The 22,335-nt window shown below is 47.1% G+C and overlaps 1 protein-coding gene across 1 annotated transcript in view; it reads left to right on the top strand.

Annotated features, from left to right (window-relative positions):
• Positions 1–18,540: 18,540 nt before the first annotated feature.
• SLC25A13 (solute carrier family 25 member 13) overlaps positions 18,541–22,335 on the top strand; it is a 124,107-nt gene continuing 120,312 nt past the window's right edge. The window contains exon 1 of the mRNA XM_088442243.1: positions 18,541–18,635. Within this exon, the coding sequence (XP_088298369.1) occupies positions 18,624–18,635 (12 nt within the window). The 5' untranslated portion in view covers positions 18,541–18,623. The remainder of the gene's footprint in view (positions 18,636–22,335) is intronic.

Here is a 22,335-nt window from a genome sequence, read left to right as displayed (position 1 = left end):
ATTAATTCCCTGTCACAATTTCAATCAGACTATCACAGAGCTAGGACACTGTCGGTTTGTGTTTTAAGAATGGTAGAATATTTCACATATTCAATGTCTAAATAAAAAGCTTTTTTTTAAAGTCTAGGGTTCACTAGAAAAAAAAAAGGCCCCATATAGTCTTTTCTATATATATTTTTCTTTGTAGGTTTTCTCTGCTTTGGGGAACCTACACTCGTTGCCTCTAGAATCAGTAAATTTCAATAGGATATGGTCAATATCCCGGCAAAAGGGGTGTGGGCGTTCAGAATACCGGCGCCGGAATCCCGACACCTGTCAGAATCCTGGCGCCGACATCCATCCCGAAGGTAAATATCGGGGTTAGGGAATGGGTTAGCGTTAGGCACTAGGGGGAGGGTTAGGTTTAGGCACTAGGGGGGAGGTTAGGTTTAGGATGGGGGAGGGTCAGAATACCTACCAACAGGTGTTCGGATTTTGAATGGCGGGATCCAGAGCACCGGCATCCCGTACCCAACCCCATTCCAACCTACAAAGGACCGGAAAAGTACCAGCAGCCACTAAACGTCAATAGACTCGGGGAGGAACTGCTAGTTTCAAGCACTCAAGGACTTGATCCATACTTAAAATTGTGTCAGTATCTAATTATGAAAAATTTGCTCTGACATGACAATACATCTAAACAGGGACAGACCGGGGCTGCCGAGCAGCCTTGGCAAACCCCCTGCTTTCGGCACGCGTGTCCGCAAAAGTTGCATGGCCTTGCCTCAAAAGGGGCCTGGTCTTACCTTACCTTACCGCGAGTCACGAGGGTCTGGCCTCGCGGGAAACCCCTGTCTTTCAGTATCCCCGTGCCAAACAGAGTGCCGGGAGGCAGAGATGCTTGGCCGGGGATTGACGCAGATGATCTCTAGGTCAGTGGTTCTCAAAAATGTTTGAATAAAGGTGCCCTGGAGAATCAGCATTTTTTTCACGACACCTCTTGGCTAAAAGTTTCTTATTGAGAAATTATGCAAAAAGTAACTAAATTGACACCCTTGGGTTCAGTTATGTGGTGGTGGACAGGGTTGTCATTCTTTAATTAACCATTTATGGTCCTACACCAGAGCTAAGTATACATTTATTTCCAATCCAGAGAAATAAATATTGCTGACCCAAACTCTCTTGTCCAAATTTTTTATTTATATATATATATATATATATATATATATATATATATAATATTTTTGCGATGTCTCGGCACTCCTGAGTAGAATCTGAATACTTGCGCTGTTGCCTTCATAGGAGCAAGCAAGCTCCAATGCATAGATAGAAAAGGAATGGCAGCACTCGGCGTCTTCATGAAAAAGTGAACTTTTAATCCTACAGCATTTTGGGCCACATGCCCGTTATCAAGGATACATCCTTGATAACGGGCATGTGGCCTGAAACGCAGTAGGATTAAAAGTTCACTTTTTCATCAAGACACCGAGTGCTGCCACTCCTTTTCTCTCTCTCTCTCTCTCTCTATATATACAGCCTTGCAAAAGTATTCACCCCCCTTTGCATTTTTCATGCTTTGTTGCCTCACAACCTGGAACTAAATGGATTGTTTGAAGGTGTTCATCATTTCATTCACAGAACATGCCTACAACTGAGAAGTTGTGTTTTTTTTATATTGTGAATCAAACAACATTTAGGACAACATAACAGAAAACTTCAGCGTGCATAACTATTCATCCCCCTAAAGTCAGTACTTTGTCGAGCCCCCTTTTGCGGCAATTACACCTGCAAGTCGCGTTGGATAAGTCTCTATGAGCTTGCCCCTGGGATTTTTGCCCATTCCACAAGTTAAAACTGCTCCAACTCCTTCATGTTGGATGGTTTCCGCTTGTGAACAGCAAACTTCGAGTCTGACCACAGATTCTCAATTGGATTGAGATTTGGGCTTTGACTAGGCCATTCCAACACATTTAAATGTTTCCCCTTAAACCACTCGAGTGTTGCTTTAGCAGTATGCTTCGGGTCATTGTCCTGCTGGAAGGTGAACCTCCGTCCCAGTCTCAAATCACAGGCAGACAGAAACAGGTTTTGCTCAAGAATATCCCTGTATTTAGCACCATCCATCTTTCCCTCGACTCGAATTAGTTTCCCAGTCCCTGCTGCTGAAAAATATCCCCACAGCATGATGCTGCCACCACCTTGTTTCACTGTGGGGATGGTGTTCTTGGGGTGATGGGATGTGTTGGGTTTGCACCAGACAGAGCGTTTTCCTTGGTCGCCGAAAAGTTAAATTTTAGTCTCATCTGACCAGAGCACCTTCCTCCATACATTTGGGGAGTCACCCACATGCCTTTTGGCAAACTCAAATCGTATCTTCTTAGTGATAAAAATAAGTAATGGCTTTTTTCTGGCCACTCTTCCATAAAGCTCAGCTCTATGGAGTGTACGACTTATTGTGGACACATGCACAGATACACCAGTCTCTGCTATGGAACTCTGCAGCTCCTTCAGGGTTATCTTTGGTCTCTGTGCTGCCTCTCTGATTAATGCCCTCCTTGCCCGGTCTGTGACTTTTGGTGGGCATCCCTCTCTTGGCAGGTTTGTTGTGGTACCATGTTCTTTCCATTTGATGATGAAGGATTTGATGGTGCCCCGGGGGATCATCAAAAATTTGGATATATTTTTATAACCCAACCCAGAAATGTACTTCTCAACAACTTTGTCTGACTTGTTTGGTGAGCTCTTTGGTCTTCATGGTGTGATGCATCTTGCTTAGTGGTGTTGCAGCTTCTGTGGCCTTTGAAAAAAGGTGTTTTTATAGTGACAGATCATGTGACACTTAGATTTCACACGGGTGGACTCCATTTCACTAATTATGTGACTTCTGAAGGTAATTGGTTGCACCAAAACTTTTGAGGGGCTTCATAGCAAAGGGGGTGATTACATATGCACATGCCAATTTTCAGAATTTTATTCATATTATTTTTTATATATATTTTTCTCATTTCACTTCATCAAATTAGACTATTTTGTGCAGATCCATCACATAAAATTCATAATAAAAAAAAAAAATTACAGGTTGTAATGTAACAAAAAAGGCACTGTATATATAACAAAAGTCTTCACAGACTGACTGATCAAAGCCCAGCCTAAACCCCTGGACCTAGAAACATGAAGTTTGGGGAGTATTTGCCTTCCATTACGTAGACATCCACTACGTAGGGATTTTTTAAAATTTGACTCCTAAGGGGGTGAGAAGGGCTAACATGTTTACTCCTCCTGTGCAATGTCCTGACTTTCTCATCGATGCCCTGCCAAAACCCTTTGACCTAGAAACATGAATTCCGGGGAATATATTGTAGATGGCCGGGTGTGTTTGCGCCATTTACCTGGGAAAGAGGTGGCATCAAGATTCACTATGGGAAGGCAAGCCTGTGGAGTCAGTGTGATTCTCTGGGCAATGTTCTGCTGTGAAACTCTGGGTCCTGGCATTCATGTGCATGTTACTTTCACATGTGCCACCTACAATGTTGTAGACTAAGCTATTAGCATCACAGGGGGAGTCTAAGGACAAAAGATGCCCTGTGATGGCTTCGCAAATCCGAGTGTTGCGTCCAAAGACCCATCATTGAATTGCTATCGCAACTATTGGTCGCCACTCCCAGAAATCAAGGACGACGCGGACAGATCTCCAATAATTGGCGTTGTATGCAAACCATCGGGTCCTAAGTAGACCCCTCCATGGCAACGGTATTCCTTGATGGCAGTAGCCTCTTTTAGCAGGATGTGCCCTGCCACACTGCAAAAATTGTTCAGGAGTAGTTTGAGGAACATGACTGTGGCAGGATGGAAATCTCCCACATCTAAAAAAGTGATAACCATCTGTGGGTTAGGAAAGAACCACACTCTTTCTTCAATTAAGAGGAGTTAAGGGATAATAAACCTGTTAGTAAGGTAACAAGACTTTTCACGTGTGTAATGTTCTCAATGTTCAATTTCCCACCAGGCCAGAGCAGGTAGACAATTTCTTCCCCTCATGGCCATTAAACTGCAGCCCATATCAGTCATACTGTCACAGCATCAGGTGTAAGATGGCGAGGCTGGCGGAAACATGGTCAAACATTGAGATGCATAGTGTGATCAGATTTCTTCATCTAAAGGGCACATCAGCAGCTGAAATTCATCGCCAACTTGTCGATATGTACAATAAGAACGTCATGTCAAAGAAAGAGGTTTGGTGCACTGCCTGATAATGGCAGGACCGATGTTCAAGATGAGCAGCGATCCGGCTGTCCAAGCATCTCCACCACAAATGACAATTTGGGCCGCATTGAAAGTCTGATTCAGGACAGATGCATTGGAGTTAGTGATATTACTGTGCACAACATCATTCATGAGCAACTGAGGTACAGGAAAGTGTTCACACTGGGTACCGAAGCAACTCACAGATTGTCGCTTGCGCACTTGATGAGGTACCATGAGGAAGAAGTGCAGTTCCTGCAGCATATTGTTATAGTCAACGAAATGTGGGTGCATCGTATGACACCAGAGATGAAGCAAGCATCATTACCACCTTCATTAAGAAATGAAAACCTCCATCAGCAAAGAAGTTAATGGCAGCCGTGTTTTTGGGATCACAAGGGCGTGCTTTTTGTGGATTTTACTCACCAAGGGAGATACTGTGAATGCTGGGCCTGATTCAGAGTTGTACGCTATTGGCGCAGCTGCAATTTTTTCAGCAGAGGATGAGTCATGCTTTCAGCCAGAGGATCGCAGATACTGAATGTGAGACGACCCCTAAACGGTCAAAACACACACTCGCGTCCCCGCTGCCTCCCCCAAATGCTCCCTGCTTGTCAATCACACTGCAAATAAAAAATCGCAGCATGCGACTACTGTAATGTACATTGACACATGTGCAGGGCGATTCAGGTGCAAGCGCAGTAGCAAAAATTTGTTCGAGCTGTCCGCTATTGTGACACATTGAGCCAGTTGCGGAGGGCAATTTGTTGAAAATGACCTGGGTTGCTGCGAACAGGTGTTGTATTAATGCACGGTAACGACAGGCCACACCCAGGCAACCGCACACGTGAATTGTTATGGCACTATCATTGGGAGGTACTGGACCATCTCTTTGAAAAAGCACCTGGGTGAGGAAATCGATCCGCAACATACGGTGAAGTTCAGCAAGCCATCATGTCCTTCCTCCAGGCGCTTCACACTGATTGCTTCTATGCCAAGATAGATGCCTTGATGTACTGTTGGAACAAATGCTTAGACAAGTATGTGGAAAAATAATCTGTACTAAGGCCATACTATAGATTATACGTATATGTACGAGTTGAATACATTTACGCAATCTTACCTTATTTATTGGACCACCCTCATACATAACCCTGTTTGTCAGTCAATGTGGGAGATAGGCGGATGTGCGCCTCTGGCACCCCTCTGTGTACTGGACAATGCTTGTCCTGACTTGTCTTATTGCTGTACTCCTGTGATTGCGGTTTGATGTAAAGCTGTACTGTTCCTGAGTTGCTGTAGGCCCTCCTGTGTAAGAAGCCAATGCACTTGCAGTGCCTTTTTGCTGGAATAGAATCTTATTTGTTTTGAAGCACTTCAGACTCCAATGGTTGCCGGAAACCTACCCGCTACAATGTGGTGTTAGAAGTGGGATAAAGAGGCTTTGTTACAAGGTTTCTAGACTGGCTTACTTGTGATGTTCTGGTAGGACAAAAGTTTGTAAAGTTGGTTCCCTGTAACACTACTTCCCATAATGTGTATATAATTGTGTATATGATTTGTCCAACCATGATATTTTGCCTATTAATATTGATATACCTAGCAATGCTAATGTGCCTGCTCATGCTGATTTATCTAGCAATGATAGTGTGCCTATTAATGTTGAGATGCTTAGAAACTGTAATGTGTCTAGCAGCCAGGCAGGTCTCTGTGGCTAGGACACTCCCCGTGACCTTGGGAAGTGTTTAGGTCCAGATAAGTAGTATCAATGAAGGTGTTAACCCTTCCCCTTACGCCTCAGGCTGATTTAAGAAAGACCCAAAAACATTGCTCAAAAAGGGGCTTTGGAAATGTACTTTCAGTGGATGGTGTCATGTTATTCCATGTACTGGAACTAAGGTATCCCTGTGTTGTGTTGACCTGAGAGATTTTACATTGTCTAGACAAGCACAAACAAATGGGGAAGGTGTAACATTGCGTGTGTGGCCAGACTCATTAAAAAAATTATTTGGTGGAAGATGGTGGAAAGGATACCCACACAAATCTTTTGGCCAGGTGTTTATATTACAATCTCGCTTTTGTGTCAAAAGACAGTGGTTCACCAGCCATCCCGCTTCATAGATTCCTCTCTCAATTGTAGGGGTCTCCATTGTAAAAATAGCGGTTGATTTAATGGGCCCAACTGAACCATCTAAGGGCTATAAATGAACTTTAGTTGTGGTTGATTATGCCACGCGCTTCCCAGAGGCATTTCCCCTGAGGGTCACTACGGCCTCACAGAATCACAAGTGAAATAATTAGCTCCACCTGTGAACTGTGCTCTAGCTAGGTGACTTGGAAAACGACCTGTGTGGGATCCTGAGGACCGAGTTTGAGAACCACTGGCTTAGTGGATTCTATCGCACACTAAAGTCCATGTTAAAGTTTATTGAGACAGCAGAAAGGTGGGACTTCTACCCTATGTTGTTATTTGCCATCAGGGAGGTACCCCAGCTTTCTACCGGCTTTACTCCTTTGAGCTTCTTTATGGTAGGAAGTCCTGAGAAGCGTGGGAAGAACAGCAGGTAGAGGGGGAGAGCCTCATTCAAAATGTTGGCCAGGTGCGTAACTTCATGGACTTGCAAGGTGAATTCTCTGTAAAGTGTTTGCACAAGTGGACAAAGTCCTTGTTATGTTCCGGGTTGTTTGTGGACCCGGGGTGGTAGCAGGAGCGATCACAGAAGCGGGTTTGAATATAAAACTAGGTTTTTTAATAGGTGCTTGAGTAGACATAAAATATGGTGGTAAATAAAAGTCCAGGTATATATAAACGTGCACTAGAGTTCTGTGGTGGGAGTAATGGGTTAATGTCCAAGTAGAAACAATTAGAACTGTCCATGTGTGCAGGTAGTGAGACTGGAATAATCAACCAGGTATGCAGGTAGTGATGCAGGAAAATAATAAGCCAGGTATGCAGGTAGTGAACTAAGGCAAATGAGCACGATGTCAGCAGGCTCAGGCACTCAGGTATGGGCAAGGGTGGTGGAGGAAGCGGGGTAGTCCAGCGGAAGCTAGGAGCTGACAGGCAGACTGGCAGACAGTGAATTTCACAGGAACAGGATAAGCACAGAGAACTCCCTCTCAGCTAGGCTGAGATACACGTTGCACTGGCAAAGAAGGAAGGCACTGAACCTTCCTAAATACCCCATGCCATGCTGTTACTGGCCGGAGGGAACATGTGACTCACCAGGATTGGCCAGCCTCATCACATGGCCAGAAGGCAAAATGGCAGCGCCCATGCCAAACGGAACGGAGACGCCGCCAGGCCTTACCAGTGCAGAGTGACAACAGGCCCGCACAACAACGAATGCAGCCAAAGCCCCCCTCCAGACACCAGCTCCGCCACCAGACAGCCTGCGCCACAACAACCTCACAGGTAACACACGCCTAGCGCTGAAATAACCTGTCCGTGACAGTCCTTTTGTTATTGTCTCCCTAGGAAAGCGAGTTAGTAGCAAAGTGGCAGGGGCCATTTGAAGTAATCAGAAGGGTTGGGGAGGTAGATTGTCCAATCTAATTCCTTTAGAGATAGACAGATCTACCATGTCAATTTACTGAAAGCATGGAAGGAACAGGAGGTATTCTTAGTGCATCCTGGTAGTTGCCATAGTGATCTTAGGGCCTGATTCAGAGCCGGACGCTATTTGCGCTCGCTTGTTTAGAAAAAGGGGCCGGCTATTTAAATTGAGCGCTCGCTCTTTGCGGTCTGTTGACGCCTCTATGTCTGAGCGAGCGAACGAAATATGCGCTCGCTATTTTGTAAAGACGCCCCCTGGCCGCTCGCATCCTACATCATCTCCGCTATTTATTAGATTAATCGAGTACATCGAAAGGCATCTGAACTGCTCGCAGTGCTTGTGGTTGGATTTTCCTACAGCAATCATGCGACCAGTTCAGGCTAAGAAACAACCAAGTGACGTGGTCGATGACGCTGCTTTGTTAATTATGCACACCCTTAAATCGCCCGTTTTGACCTTTTGGCACGTCTGCTTTCGGATCTCCACTCCCCGTTTTCAAGCACCTTCCCCTGTTACCACCCACAAACGCCTCATTCTGTCTCTCAAATTAGCAGGCATTCGCTATTTTGCGAGCACACAATTTCTGACCGCAATGACTGGTTCGCGCATGCGTATTACAACCCATACGCATGCGCAGTTGTGCGAACAACGCTTGGAGCGAACGAGCGGCCGCTTACAAGCGGCTCTGAATCAGGCCCTTAGTCCACAGGTTTCTCAGTCAGATGGGAACCATAGGACCCCCCCTTTGGACTTGGGCAACCTGAAAGATCCCTTGAGTGAGTTGTTGGAGAGTCCCTAGATGTTTTTTTCTGATAAGCCAGGGAGAAACAACTTACTGTAGTTCTGCACAATGTCATAACTCCACCAGATGTGTGCGGCAATGGTCATAAAGGCTTCTAAGGGTTAAAGAAGAGCAAGTAATCAAGGAGGTGCAAGACATGTTGAAATAAGGGGTAATTGAGGAGTCATCTAACGACTGGTGTAGCCCCATTGTCATGGTCCCAAAACCAGATGGGTCTACAAGAAATTGCGTGGACCTCTGCAAAGTCAATGTCATCTCAAAATTTGACGCCTACTCAATGCCAGGGAGGACGAGCTGCTTGACAGACTAGGCTTGGCCAGGGGTGTATTTACCCCTCGGCCAGGATGGCTCACCGTGGCCATGGGCTTGTGAACCTGGCTAAGCCCCATCCAGTGAGTGATGTCGACAAGCTGCAGCTGCTGTGAGTGCATGGGCAGTGCACCTTGAGCAGGAGCTCTGACAGAGGCACAACCAGTAAAGTCAACAGTGGGACTAGAGTGAGGAGCGCGGCTCAGCAGTGCTCTCACTACACTTCAAAGATCATGGCCGGTGGTTGGCAGCTGTGATGCTTGCTGCTGCATTGATTCCTAACCTCCGGCAGGGGATGGGCATCAGTGGTACAGGGGTGGAAGATGACACTTCACCTTTTTCCCAGGAGGCAGTGCTGGGAGATCCCAAGTGAACACTGATTTTTAGCCTGCAATACATGTGCCATCTGTTACAGATGTGCTTTAAAATGTAAGTAGACCAATTCCTTTCAATGTTGTTAGTGGCAAGTCAGCATTTCACACTGAACAGAAGAGGCTCATTTAAATACATACTAGTACATACAGTGCATCCGGAAAGTATTCACAACGCTTCACTTTTTCCACATTTTGCTATGTTACAGCCTTATTCCAAAATGGAATAAATTCATTTTTGTCCTCAAAATTCTACACACAATACCCCATAATGACAACGAGTAAAAAGTTTTTTTTGCGATTTTTGCAAATTTAATTAAAAAAAAAACAAAACTAAGAAATCACTCAAGTTTTCACAATAGTTTGTTGATGCACATTTGGCAGCAATTACAGCCTCAAGTCTTTTTGAATATGATGCCACAAGCTTGGCAAACCTATCTTTGGACAGTTTCGCACATTCCTATTTGCAGCACCTCTCAAGCTCCATCAGGTTGGATGGGAAGCGTAGGTGCACAGCCATTTTCAGATCTCTCTAGAGATGTTCAATTGGATTCAAGTCTGGTCTCTGGCTGGGCCACTCAAGGACATTCAGAGTTGTCCTGAAGCCACTACATTGATATCTTGGCTGTGTGCTTAGGGTCGTTGTCCTGCTGAAAGATGAACCGTTGCCCCAGTCTGAGGTCAAGAGCGCTCTGAAGCAGGTTTTCATCCAGGATGTCTCTGTACATTGCTGCATTCATCTTTCCCTCTATCCTGACTAGCCTCACAGTTCCTGCCGCTGAAAAACATCCTCACAGCATGATGCTGGCACCACCATGCTTCACTGTAGGGATGGTATTGGCCTGGTGATGAGCGGAGCCTGGTTTCCTCCAAAAATAACGCCTGGCATTCACACTTTGTCTCATCAGACCAGAGTCCTTCAGGTGCATTTTGACAAACTCCAGGTGGGCTACCAGCCATGTGCTTTTTACTAAGGAGTGGCTTCCGTCTGCCACTTTAATATACAGGCCTGATTGCTGGATTACTGCAGAGATGGTTGTCCATCTGGAAGGTTCTCCTCTCTCCACAGAGGAATACTGTAGTTCTGACAGATTGACCATCGGGGTCCTGGTCACCTCCCAGACTAGGACCCTTCTCCCCCGATATCTCAGTTTAGACGGCCAGCCAACTCTAGGAAGAGTCCTGGTGTTTCCAAACTTCTTCCATTTACGGATGATGGAGGCCACGGTGCTCATTGGTACCTTCAGACATTTTTCTGTACCCTTCCCCAGATTTGTGCCTCGAGACAATCCTGTCTCAGAGGCCTACAGACACTTCCTTGGACTTCATGCTTAGTTTGTGCTCTGACATGCACAGTCAAGTATGGGACCTTATATAGACATGTGTATGCCTTTCAAAGTCATGTCCAATCAACTGAATTTACCACAGGTGGACTCCAATTAAGCTGTAGGAATATCTCAAGGATGATCAGTGGAAACAGGATGTACCTGAGCTCAATTTTGAGCTTCATGGCAAAGGCCATGAATACTTATGTACATGTGATTTCTTAGTGTTTTTTTTATTTTATTTTTTATTAAATTTGCAAAAATCTCAAAAAAACTTTTTACACGTTGTCATTATGGGGTATTGTGTGTAGAATTTTGAGGACAAAAATGAATTTATTCCATTTTGGAATAAGGCTGTAACATAACAAAATGTGGAAAGTGAAGCGTTGTGAATACTTTCCAGATGCACTGTATTACTGTGTGGTGTACTGTGAATAAGGGGCACTACTTTGCAGTGTAATATGAATAAGCTTACACTACTGTGTGGCTTAATTTGAATTGGTACTAATGTGCAGCCATGCTCCTTCCCCGTGAGTCCACACCCATTTATTTTATGCCTCCGTCACGTACCACCCCTATTTAAAGAGTAGTGCATTATTTTGCCAGGGGCGCTCGGACCCCTAGATACACCCCTGCCAGGTATATCTCTATCCTTGTTCTAACAAGGGATACTGGAATATAGAGCTGTCAGAGGAAGCTAGGAAGAATACAGCCTTTTGCACTCCATGGGCCTCCATCAGTTTAAAACAGTGCCTTTTGGTCTTCATAGTGCTCCTGCCTCTTTACAGAGGTTAATGGATCAGGTGCTTCATCCTCACCAGACTTATGCTGTGGTATACCTGGATGACATTGTCATTTATAGTAGAGATGCACGATTCTTTCTTGCCTCGGATCTTCCTACCAAGTTTGGATCTCAGCATGAGGCAAAACGTCAATGTTCATGGATATCGTGCCAAGATGTCCATGACAGATGAAGTTTTGCCTCCTTCAGAAAGCCGAAATTGGCAGGAAGATCCGAGCCAAAACCCAACCGCTCATCTCTATTATATAATCAGCATTGGAACATCCATATAACATACGCAATGCCGATTTTTACACAGATCGAGCGATTGTTTGCCATTGCGCATGCATGTGAGCCAAACTGCACACATGCAGCAATTGTTTTGAGATTACGCCCGCACAAAGGATCCATTCTCAAAGTGAGTGACAGGTAGTCAGCGTTTGGGGGTAGGTAATGGGGGGGTGGCCACACAAGCGCAGGTTTGCCTGGCCGTTTAAACGCTGTTTCATGGGTGTGCATAAATTACCTATTGCAATCTCCTTCGCATGAGTTCTCTGCAGTGCTTGCGGCTGGTCAAACTTGCCCCATCTGCACAATGTTTACGCTGTTGTATGTTGTTGGACGGATATGATAAGGCAGCAGCGGGGGTCCCTATGCTCGGCTGTGCTTTGGAAGACATTAGCGTATTTTAACAACTGCGATCCGCGAGAGAATGTAGTTTCGATTGCATTAGCGTACATCTCTGAATCAGGCACTTAGGACCTCATTCAGAGTCGGTCGAAGCGGCCGCACGGTCGTACGCCACCGATGTTCGCTATACTGCGCATGCGTAAAGTTCGCAATGCGCGTGCACAAACTAGCCACTACGATCAGAAATTTCTCTCTCCTTGAACACAGCCAGGTCGGTAGTTTGAGTGACAGGATGAGGCGTTTGTGGGTGGTAACAGGGGAAGGTGCATGAAAACGGGGGAGTGGAAATCCGAATGCAGGCGTGCCTAATTATGCGAACGGCGTTTTATGGGAGTGCATACGGTTTATGGGAGTGCATAATTAACAAAGTAGCGTCATGGCACATGTGACATGGGAGGTTTTTACACTGACATGATCGTAGAGCTTAAGAGAGGGTATGGTCAACCTTAAGCTCTACGACCAGTGCCGATGGTTCCCGATGGTCTCGATTAATCCTTATATGCCCGGAGATGACGTGCAATTTTTTTGTCTTCCGACCGCTTCCTCCCCTTGGTCGGCCAACTACCGATCCGAACTTAGGGACGCAACTTGCGAGGGAATCATTTGAATATTGGGCCCCTTTTTCCGTAAGACCGTGCGGCCACTTCGACCGACTCTGAATGAGGTCCTTAGTGCAGTTCTTCAGTTGTTATGGCAGGCAGGTTTAACTGTTAATTCAAAATACTATGCTCTAGGGAAGAATGAAACCAAGTACCTAGGGTATGTGGTGGACAATGGGTGGGTGAAGCATCTTGTAAGGTGCAGGCCCTAGTCGATGCCCCAGTCTCCGGCCACCATAGAAAGACACAAGATCCTTCTATTACAGGAGATTCTTACCCTAGATTTCTACCTTACTAGTCCCATTGGCGCCCCTCTGTGTGCTGGACATTGCTCACACTGACTTGCCTTATTGCTGGACTCCTGTGATTACTATTTGATGTAAAGCTGTACTGCTATGTTCCTGAGTTGTTGCCGGTACTCCTGTGTAAGAAGTCCACGCACTGGTTGTGCCATTTTGCTAGAGTAAAAGCTTATTTGCTTTGAAGAACTTCAGTCTCCAGTGATCATCTGAAACTTACCCGTTATAGTGATAAAGTTCATGGTGACCCCCAAATCTCAATCCGATCAAGCATCTGGATGTGCTGGAGGCCCCACACCTTGCAATTTACAAGACGTAAAGGATCTGCTGCTGACATCTTGGGGTCAAGATACCACTGGACACTATCTGAGGTACTGTGATGTCCATGCCACAGTAGCTTTTAATTTCATCAGTTCCCAGTAGGAATCAAGCATTGTTTCAATGAGCTGTAAGGATTCGAATATACAGTCAGGTGCATAAATATTGGGACATTGACAGAATTTTCATATTTTGGCCTCTATTCACCACCACAATGGCTTTGAAATGAAACAAACAAGATGTGCCTTAACTGCAGACTTTCAGATTTAATTTGAGGGTAATTACATCCAAATCAGGTGAACGGTGTAGGAATTACAACGGTTTCTATATGTGCCTCACACTTTTTAAGGGGCCAAAAGTAATGGGACTATCAACTCAAAAGCTATTTCATGGACAGGTGTGGGCTATTCCCTCGGAAGCCCCATTTCAAAGCCATTGTTGTGGTGAATAGAGGCCAAAATATGAAAATTCTGTCAATGTCCCAATATGTATGCACCTGACTGTATATGTATATATATGTATATACACACACACAGAAACACACAATATCCAAATATTCCGAGATACGATTTTTTTTTTTTAGCATGACTGAGATAGTGAAACCCTTGCTTTTTGATGGTTCAATGTACAAAAACTTTGTTTAAGGCACAAAATTATTAAAATATTGTATACAATTACCTTCAGGCTTTGTGTATAAGGTGTATATTTATTTATTAACAGTTTCTTATATAGCGCAGCATATTTCATTGCGCTTTACAATTGGAAACATAAATAGAACAAAACTGGGTAATAACACAGATATATAGGTAGGAAGGCCCTGCTCGTAAGGATACAATCTATAGGGAATATAAAACATAAATGCATTCTGTGCTTAATTTGGGTACCACTCCCAAAATATCTCATTATGGTATGCATATATTCCAATATCCAAAATACCCCTGGTCCCAAGCATTGTGGATATGGGAGACTCAACATACATATATATATATATATATACACACACAATTGTTTATAACAACTCTCTACATACTGCCAGTTCTCAGTATAAAGCAGTATGACGTTTCGGTCCCCATATGGTACCTTGTAAAGGTCGTCTACTTCCCAGCAATATCCCACAGTGAGCAATGGGCGGGATTCAGAGATGTACGCTAATGCCATCACAGCTGTAATCCCATACGCAGCTGCTGTGCGAAAATATGCAAATGTCGCAGACACTTAGAAATGTATTGAAACGCCCACCTGCTGCTTTGCAAGTCCAAGCACCTGCGTACATGGATGCAGAATCGGTCACTGATCATTCGATTATTCAGTTCTGAATAAACCTGCGGCTACTCGGCATGGACATGGGAACTGAGACGCTGGATCCATATGGGATCACAGATGCTGGCTGTGATATGCACCAAAAACGGTCACGACACGCATGCAATTTTTTGCCGCCACTTCCCGTTACCTTTCCCAAACGCTCGCTGCCTGTCAACCAGACCGCAAGTAAGGTTGATGCAGGCGCCTACGGTAATGTACCTTGATGCATACGCAGTGCGACTCAGATGCATGCACAGATTGCCAATTACTGTTCAGATTTCCCAATCGATGTTTTCCTGCCACCAATATAAAACACCAATGGCACTATCGGTGACTTATGCAATTATGGTCAGGGGCAGTTAGGAGGCAGAAGATGTTGGCCTCTTAGGAGGATCCACGAATGGTGGAAGATCTGACCCTATCCGGTAGGGATGGCCATCGAAGATTCATAATCCTCGATGGTTTATGGCTGATGTCGAATGCTTTTACCATCGATGGGGGAGAACCAGATGCTTTCCCTTCATCGATGGCACAGCATAACCGAATGTTTTTTTTTTAACAAGGTGACGGGACATGGAGAATAGCTCCGCCCGACCCTATCAATGGTCATCCATTGCATAGTTTGTAACCATCGATGGCCACTTGCTATATCACCATCAATGGTAACCACACCGATGACCATCCTTACTATCAGGGTCAGATTACAGACGTTTGCTATTTTAAAGCTTGCATCAGCCTCTTCATGGCATACCGCCTACCTTTCTTAATTTTGGAATAATGCTACTGATTCACCATCCTCAAAGTGTAGGTGGTCACAGCGTTTCACCCAAAAGTGCATGTTTCTGGCTGTTAGGGTGGAGCTTATTTGATTTCACAGGCATTCCCCCAGCTATAACAATTTTGGCGACCATCCCACTTTTTTGGGCACTGTCCCGCCATCCCACCCATAGAACAGTGTTCCACGTGGTGGCGGTCTCTATGCCACATTCTAAACAGTGCAGGGGAGAACCTAGGGTGCAGCTTAGCAGTTCCGGAAGCACTGGGCACGCCACAGCGTGACAAAAAAATGGAAGCATGACGCAAAGCCACATATGGAAGGTGTGAACACAAGGGCTCTGATTCAGAGCCGGACGCTCTGACCAGAGTGCTCGCTCTGAATCAGGGCCCACCTCCATAACTATGGAGCGTCCTCCTGGACGCTCGTATAACTGTGGGTCACCACCCACAGCCTATACGAGCGTGCAGGATGATGGTCGCGATGGTCTTGACCATCGCCAGTGCGAGCAGAAGCCTGCGGTCTCAACCGCAAGGCCAGGAGTGATTTTGGCTCTATCAGAGCCAAAATCACTCCCACTGACATCACTAGTGATGTCAGTGGGGCCGGCTTCTGACGGTAGGCGTTCCCTTGGGAACGCCTCCGTCTGGCAGGCACGCCCCCGGCACGCCCACCAAAGGGGGCATGCTGTCAATCAACATCGACAGCACGGCCCCTTTGATCAGACACAACGAGCGAAGGAAAGTCCTTTGCTCGTCGCGTCTCGCTCACGACGGAGCTCCCTCCGTTGTGCGCAGTGCACACCATCGACCCACTTGCGAGCGGACAGCCGCTCGCGAGTGGGTCTGAATCAGGCCCAAGGTCCCAAATCCCTGCCACATCTGGATGCTGGGATGAGTGTCATTTAAGGATGCGTTGTGGCTGTGCAACACCATTGTTACATGCCTAACTATTGCATGTAACCATCGTTTGCAAACCATACGAATTTCTGAGTCATTGACTGTAGTGTCAAAAGAGCATCGCCACCGAAATATCATTAAGACCACATCAGAAGGAAGCAAGCCACGGCACCGTATCCCTTGTGCCATTGAATGCAAAGACCATCATCATCGAGCTGAGAACACTAAGAGGGGAATTCAATTAGAGGTGAAGTTTTCACCTGTCCGACTTTTCGCTTCACTCGCCTATTTCAGAGGCGAATTCATTCTGTACTCGTCCCCGCTTTTCGCCTAATTTAATTGCAAAACAGGTGAAAACAGAAATAGGCGAAAAGTACTGAAAGAATTGGGGAAACCAGGGCCTGATTCAGACCCGGTCGCAAGCGCTGAGCGCTCACAACCGGGTCGATGGTGGCCCAGAGCGCATGCGCACGATGGAGCCGGCTCCGTCGTGCGCATGAGCGATACCTGGATAGCGACAGGCACTCCGTCACTCCGGGTCTCGCACCAAAAGGGGCGAGCTGTCGATGTTGAGTGACAACTCACCCCCTTTGGTGGGCGGGACGGGGGAGGGGTTTGGGGTGGCTGCCCTAACGGAGGCGTTCGTCTGCCGTTTGGGGGCGGCCCCACTGACATCACGAGTGATGTCAGTGGAGAGATTCCGGCTCTGTTAGAGCCGAAATCTCTCTGGGGCTTGCGGCCACGAGACCCTATCACAAGGGTGTCGTCGCAAGCCCGATGGTCTTGATCATCATCATGGCCGCTCGCAGTAGCTGTGGGTGGTAACCCACAGCTATGCGAGCGGCCAGGAGGCCGTTCTAAAAAAAAAAAAAAACCGTCCCTGATTCAGAGCAAGCGCTGTCAGAGCGACCAAGTCTGAATCAGGCCCTCAGTCTGTTCTCCAGAAAAAGATACATTAACATAGGGAATCAATATAGATGTGTACTAATAGCCCTAATAAAACTATTTTGGGTACTTAAGTTGTGTAAATTGCTTGCTATTAGCGTCCTTGTTAAAGTGGTGAAGATTGGGATAAAGCAGTATTTTTGGGTGAAAATAAGTAGTCCTCCTGTCAAATTTGGGGGTACTTGAAAATGGGTGCTAGCATATTTTTATGTCTCTAAAGTGAACTTTTTAAAAACATGAAAAATCCACCTGCTGCATGCACCTGCGGCCCCAAAAACACCTGACCCATACTTGGGGACCCCCAAGAAATCTATTTTGCTACTTTTTATGTTTATCCGCCCACTTTTTAAATTTTCACCCCAAAAATGACATATTTTTTGGGGTGTTCTTAGGTTTTTTTTTTTTTTTGCAGATTTGTCTTTTGGAGGGCTGTTCCAAGAGTTCTGAGTAGTTTCCCCACGTTTGCACCCCAAAATGAAGATTTTGCACTTCTTTTCACCTGCTACTCAGTGGAGAATTCAATGCGAGTTTTCGCTTAGGCGAAATTGTCCTGGAATTGAATTTGGCAACATTTTTTTAGGTTGAATTTTCTAAAAAAAAAACAGGCGATCTAATTAAATATGGCCCTGAGAGTCACCGTAGTGACCGTGCTGTGACAAAGTCAGCTCTCTCTTCAGCCATTTTCCAGACTCCTGCCTAGTCATTTATTTATAGGGCACCAACACAAAGATGTACCCAGTTACAGCCTTGCCGCTCACATGGAAAATCGTGCCACGCATGGCATGAGTCCGCGAACGGTCAAACACCAGCGACCCCATAGGATCGCATGGTGCAATTGCAGTGCGTGCCAGTGTACTGTAGCGTATACAGCCGCAGGCAATTGCATGGCGCAATGTGTGCGCACGTTTGTTGTGCAATCAGGAATGATGTTACAGGGCACGTCTGTATACCGTGGCAATTGTGCAATTGGGAGCAAAACAAGACTGGGTAATAATAAAGAGGTCAAAGGGTCATGCGTGCACGCTTACCATCTACATAGACTGTAACAAATCTAGGCAACTAATGGCTGTCAGAGCACGCTGGAACTTGTAGTTCCACAACTGCTGGAAAGGAACAATTTGTTTTCCTGTAAGATATGTATATATATATATATACACAGCTGTCTCTGTGCACTGCACGTGTATGGCACAGTGCGGGCCAAGCGTGGTGTACACGAGAGGCAGCAGCTGATCTCCTCCGTGGTGCCCGCCTGTCACCGCCGCCGCTTCTCCTCTACAGTCAGCGAAGGACGCGGGGTCACATGACAAGCCGGAGGGCGGGGATCGGTTGGGCCAATCAGCGGGCGCCGTTCGGGTGTGTGGGCGGAGCCGTTGTGACGTTCCGGGGAAGTGTCTGATGGGAGCTGTGTCTGTGTGTGAGTTCCGTACAGCATGGCTGCCAAGGTATGTGCACAGTGCTGGGAGACCGGGCATGGCAGGTGCCCCCAACACAGCCGGGAACATGGGCAGCTCAGCTAGAGGGGAGTAGCAGGCGGTGGCTATACAGCAGCTGTACAAGGGGCTTCATACCTGCACTGGTGACCTAGGGCCTGCCCTTGTGCATGGGATTACCTGATCTCTGTAGGGGGGACACAGTGCTGCTGACTACAATGTCACTGATTGTACTCCCAGCTTACCCCCCACAGAGTGCCCTTTATAGACAGGTGATACTGCCTGCGTGCCCTCCACAGACAGGCGATACTCCCAGTGTGCCCTTTATAGACAGGCGATACTCCCTTCGTGCCCTCTACAGATAGATGGTGCTCCCAGTGCACCCTGAACTGACAGGCAGTACTCCCAGTGTGCACTGCGCAGATGGGTGTTATTCCCAGCGTGCTCTCCGCAGTCAGGCGATGTTCCCAGCGTGCCCTCCGCAATCAGGCGACGCTCCCAACGTGCCCTCCAGAGACAGGCAATGTGTTCTTTGCAGAAGGGCGTTATTCCTGGTGCGCCCTCCGCAGACAGGCGACGCTCCCAGGGCGCCCTCCGCAGACAGGCGACGCTCCCAGGGCGCCCTCCGCAGCCAGGCGACGCTCCCAGGGCGCCCTCCGCAGCCAGGCGACGCTCCCAGGGCGCCCTCCGCAGCCAGGCGACGCTCCCAGGGCGCCCTCCGCAGCCAGGCGACGCTCCCAGGGCGCCCTCCGCAGCCAGGCGACGCTCCCAGGGCGCCCTCCGCAGCCAGGCGACGCTCCCAGGGCGCCCTCCGCAGCCAGGCGACGCTCCCAGGGCGCCCTCCGCAGCCAGGCGACGCTCCCAGGGCGCCCTCCGCAGCCAGGCGACGCTCCCAGGGCGCCCTCTGCAGTCAGGCGACGTGCCCTCCGCAGTCAGGCGACGCTCCCAGGGTGCCCTCCGCAGTCAGGCGACGCTCCCAGGGCGCCCTCCGCAGTCAGGCGACGCGCCCTCCGCAGTCAGGCGACGCTCCCAGGGCGCCCTCCGCAGTCAGGCGACGCTCCCAGGGCGCCCTCCGCAGTCAGGCGACGCTCCAAGGGCGCCCTCCGCAGTCAGGCGACGCTCCAAGGGCGCCCTCCGCAGTCAGGCGACGCGCCAAGGGCGCCCTCCGCAGTCAGGCGACACGCCCTCCGCAGACAGGAGACGCTCCCAACGCGCCCTCCGCAGACAGGCTACATGCCGAGCACGCCCTCCGCAGACAGGCGTTGCTCCCAGCATGCTCTGTGCAGGCGGGGTGTTGCTCCTAACGCGCTCTCCACTGACTGGTGGTGCTGCCAGCATGTAGATGGCACTCCCAGTGTGCCCCCTCAGATGAATGACATTGCCAGTGTGCCCTCTGCGCAGCGTTCTCTCTGCAGACAAGGTGGTGCACGCAGCGTTCCCTCTGCCGACAGGCAAATGTGTTGCACTCGTAGGTTCCTTTGCTTTCACCCTTCTATTTCATTCCATACCAGCTCAATGGGGTGTAAGTTTGGAGACTGCTGAGTTGATTACATTTCAATAGAAACTGGAAAAATTAGTTTCTAAAACTTTTGACCAGTACAGCTGCAGTTGCATTATCTAATGGGGTTGGTGGTATTTACAATACCTATTGTTCCCATAAGTGATATACTGGGGCTCAATCCAATTAACTCGCCCCCCACATGTGAAGGGGGCGAGTTGCCATTGCAGCCGCGTGTAAGAACTGGCGCTCTCACCCCACCCCAGATTCTTGGATTTCTGTACGCAGCCCTATGGAGCTGCGAATAAATATCCAAGAATCCGGTGGTACCGTAAGTGCAACGGAAAGCAAGTAGAAATAAAGATGATGATTGTGTCATTTTCCCAGAGACAGGTGCTACTCCCAGCATAGCAGTGGCCTATGCAGTGTATATCGTCTTCCAGCAACATGATTTTGTTTACTTCTACATCAAATCACAATTAACTCACCCCAGCCTTGTTTCAAACTTATGGCTTCTGACTTTAATGTTGAACAGAGAAGCTGTTAAGTGACACGGCTTCCCTAAGTCTGTCAGGACCACTGATTTGTATCAGGACCATCCGCCCTCTGAATGACTGTCAGCTTCCTTATGATCGTGATTATGTTATATCAGGATAATCAGAATTTGTCTCAAATGATTGCAGTGAAACGTATCCCAGTAGGGCTCTGCTTTGCGTCTGTGGCCCAATTACAGTGAAGGTTAAATGATTGTAGTGTAATTTGATTTGTCTGTCTGACTGTTGTGTGAGCCGCTGCTTGTGTTTGTTATTCCTAGCGAGTTACCGGACTATTTAATGCCTCATGGTGATTAGGTCTGACAATGTGTGGTGCAGACATGTTTTTATTGATATGCATTCATTTTAGACCTGTAATCAAATGATCTCTCCCTTAGTCCTTGAAAGAGGTCAAATTTATTTCCGACTTGACGTGGCATGGCAAATGGTAAACGTAGTAATATTTCCTAATGGTAAACAGCGATGTAACATTTCTAAACTTCATGAGTGTAAATTAACTTATCTAGATTCTGGGAAAACAAAAAAGAAGAGGGGCTCTGTTTTGTGTTCCCGAAGAGGTCTTTATTTTGACAAGGAGTGATATAAGGACAGCAAGGGGAGGAATACAGAACACTTTCTATTGAGAAATGCATTCTTTGGTAGCGCATTTAGGGCCTGATTCAGAGCTGCTGGGTCGTAATGCGCATGCACAAACCAGTCATTGCGGTCGGAAATCGTGCGCTCGTAAAACAGCGAGGGGCTGCTAATTTGATTGACAGAATGTACCGTTTGTGGGTGGTAACGGGAAGGTGCTTGAAAACGGGGGAGTGGAGAACCGAACGCAGGCGTGCTTAACGGTGAAAAGGGCCTTTAATGGGTGTGCATAATTAGTAAAGGAGCGTCATCGACCACGTCACTTGGTTGTCTTTTAGCCTGAACTGCTCGCAGTGATAGCGGTAAGAAAAACCTACCACAAGCATTGCGAGCAGTTCAGATGCCTTTCGATGTTCCCGATTTAATCTAATAAATACCGGAGATGACGTGTGATGCGAACGGCCAAGGGGCGTTTCTTTACAAAATAGCGAGCGCATTTTTCGGACGCTCGCTCAGACATAGAAGCGTCAACACACCGCAAAGAGCGAACTCTCAATTTAAATATCCGGCCCCTTTTTTTTTAGAACGACCGTCTGCAAATAGCGTCCGGCTCTGAATCAGGCCCTTAATTCTTCGTGCATTGCAAATGTATCCTATGGGGGGAATTCAATCTTTTGCGTCCGATCTCCCATCTAAAGTGATGGGAGTTGGTTGGGGGGTCGATTTACAGTTGTTATGGGCACCCATGCCTTTTTCACGCATGTCCTGCCCAAAAGCGCCAGGTTTGCACTCGTATAGCGGCTAAATTCGTGCAAAGTCCTCGTTAAAGCGCTAAAAAAACAGACTTTTTTTTGAGGATTTCTGCTCGCCACCTCCAGAGGGTGCTAGCAGGAAACTCTGCCCATTACTAACAGCCGCTGTACAATAACATTTGAATTCCTCCCCCTATGGCTGGCTTTTATTTATATTGCAGTTTCAATGTTTGGGTTTTATTTTACATATGGTGAGCACATGTAAACTCTGTAAGATGAATCTGAAATGGCAACTTGGCTGAAAGGACTGTGCAGAGTTGAGTGGATGCTTGCGT

Source organism: Taudactylus pleione, unplaced genomic scaffold (assembly GCF_031769625.1).
Source record: "Taudactylus pleione unplaced genomic scaffold, aTauple2 ptg000306l, whole genome shotgun sequence".
Lineage (NCBI taxonomy): Eukaryota > Metazoa > Chordata > Amphibia > Anura > Myobatrachidae > Taudactylus > Taudactylus pleione.
Note: the sequence above shows the minus strand (reverse complement) of the source record. Positions and strands in the feature narration are given on the sequence as shown.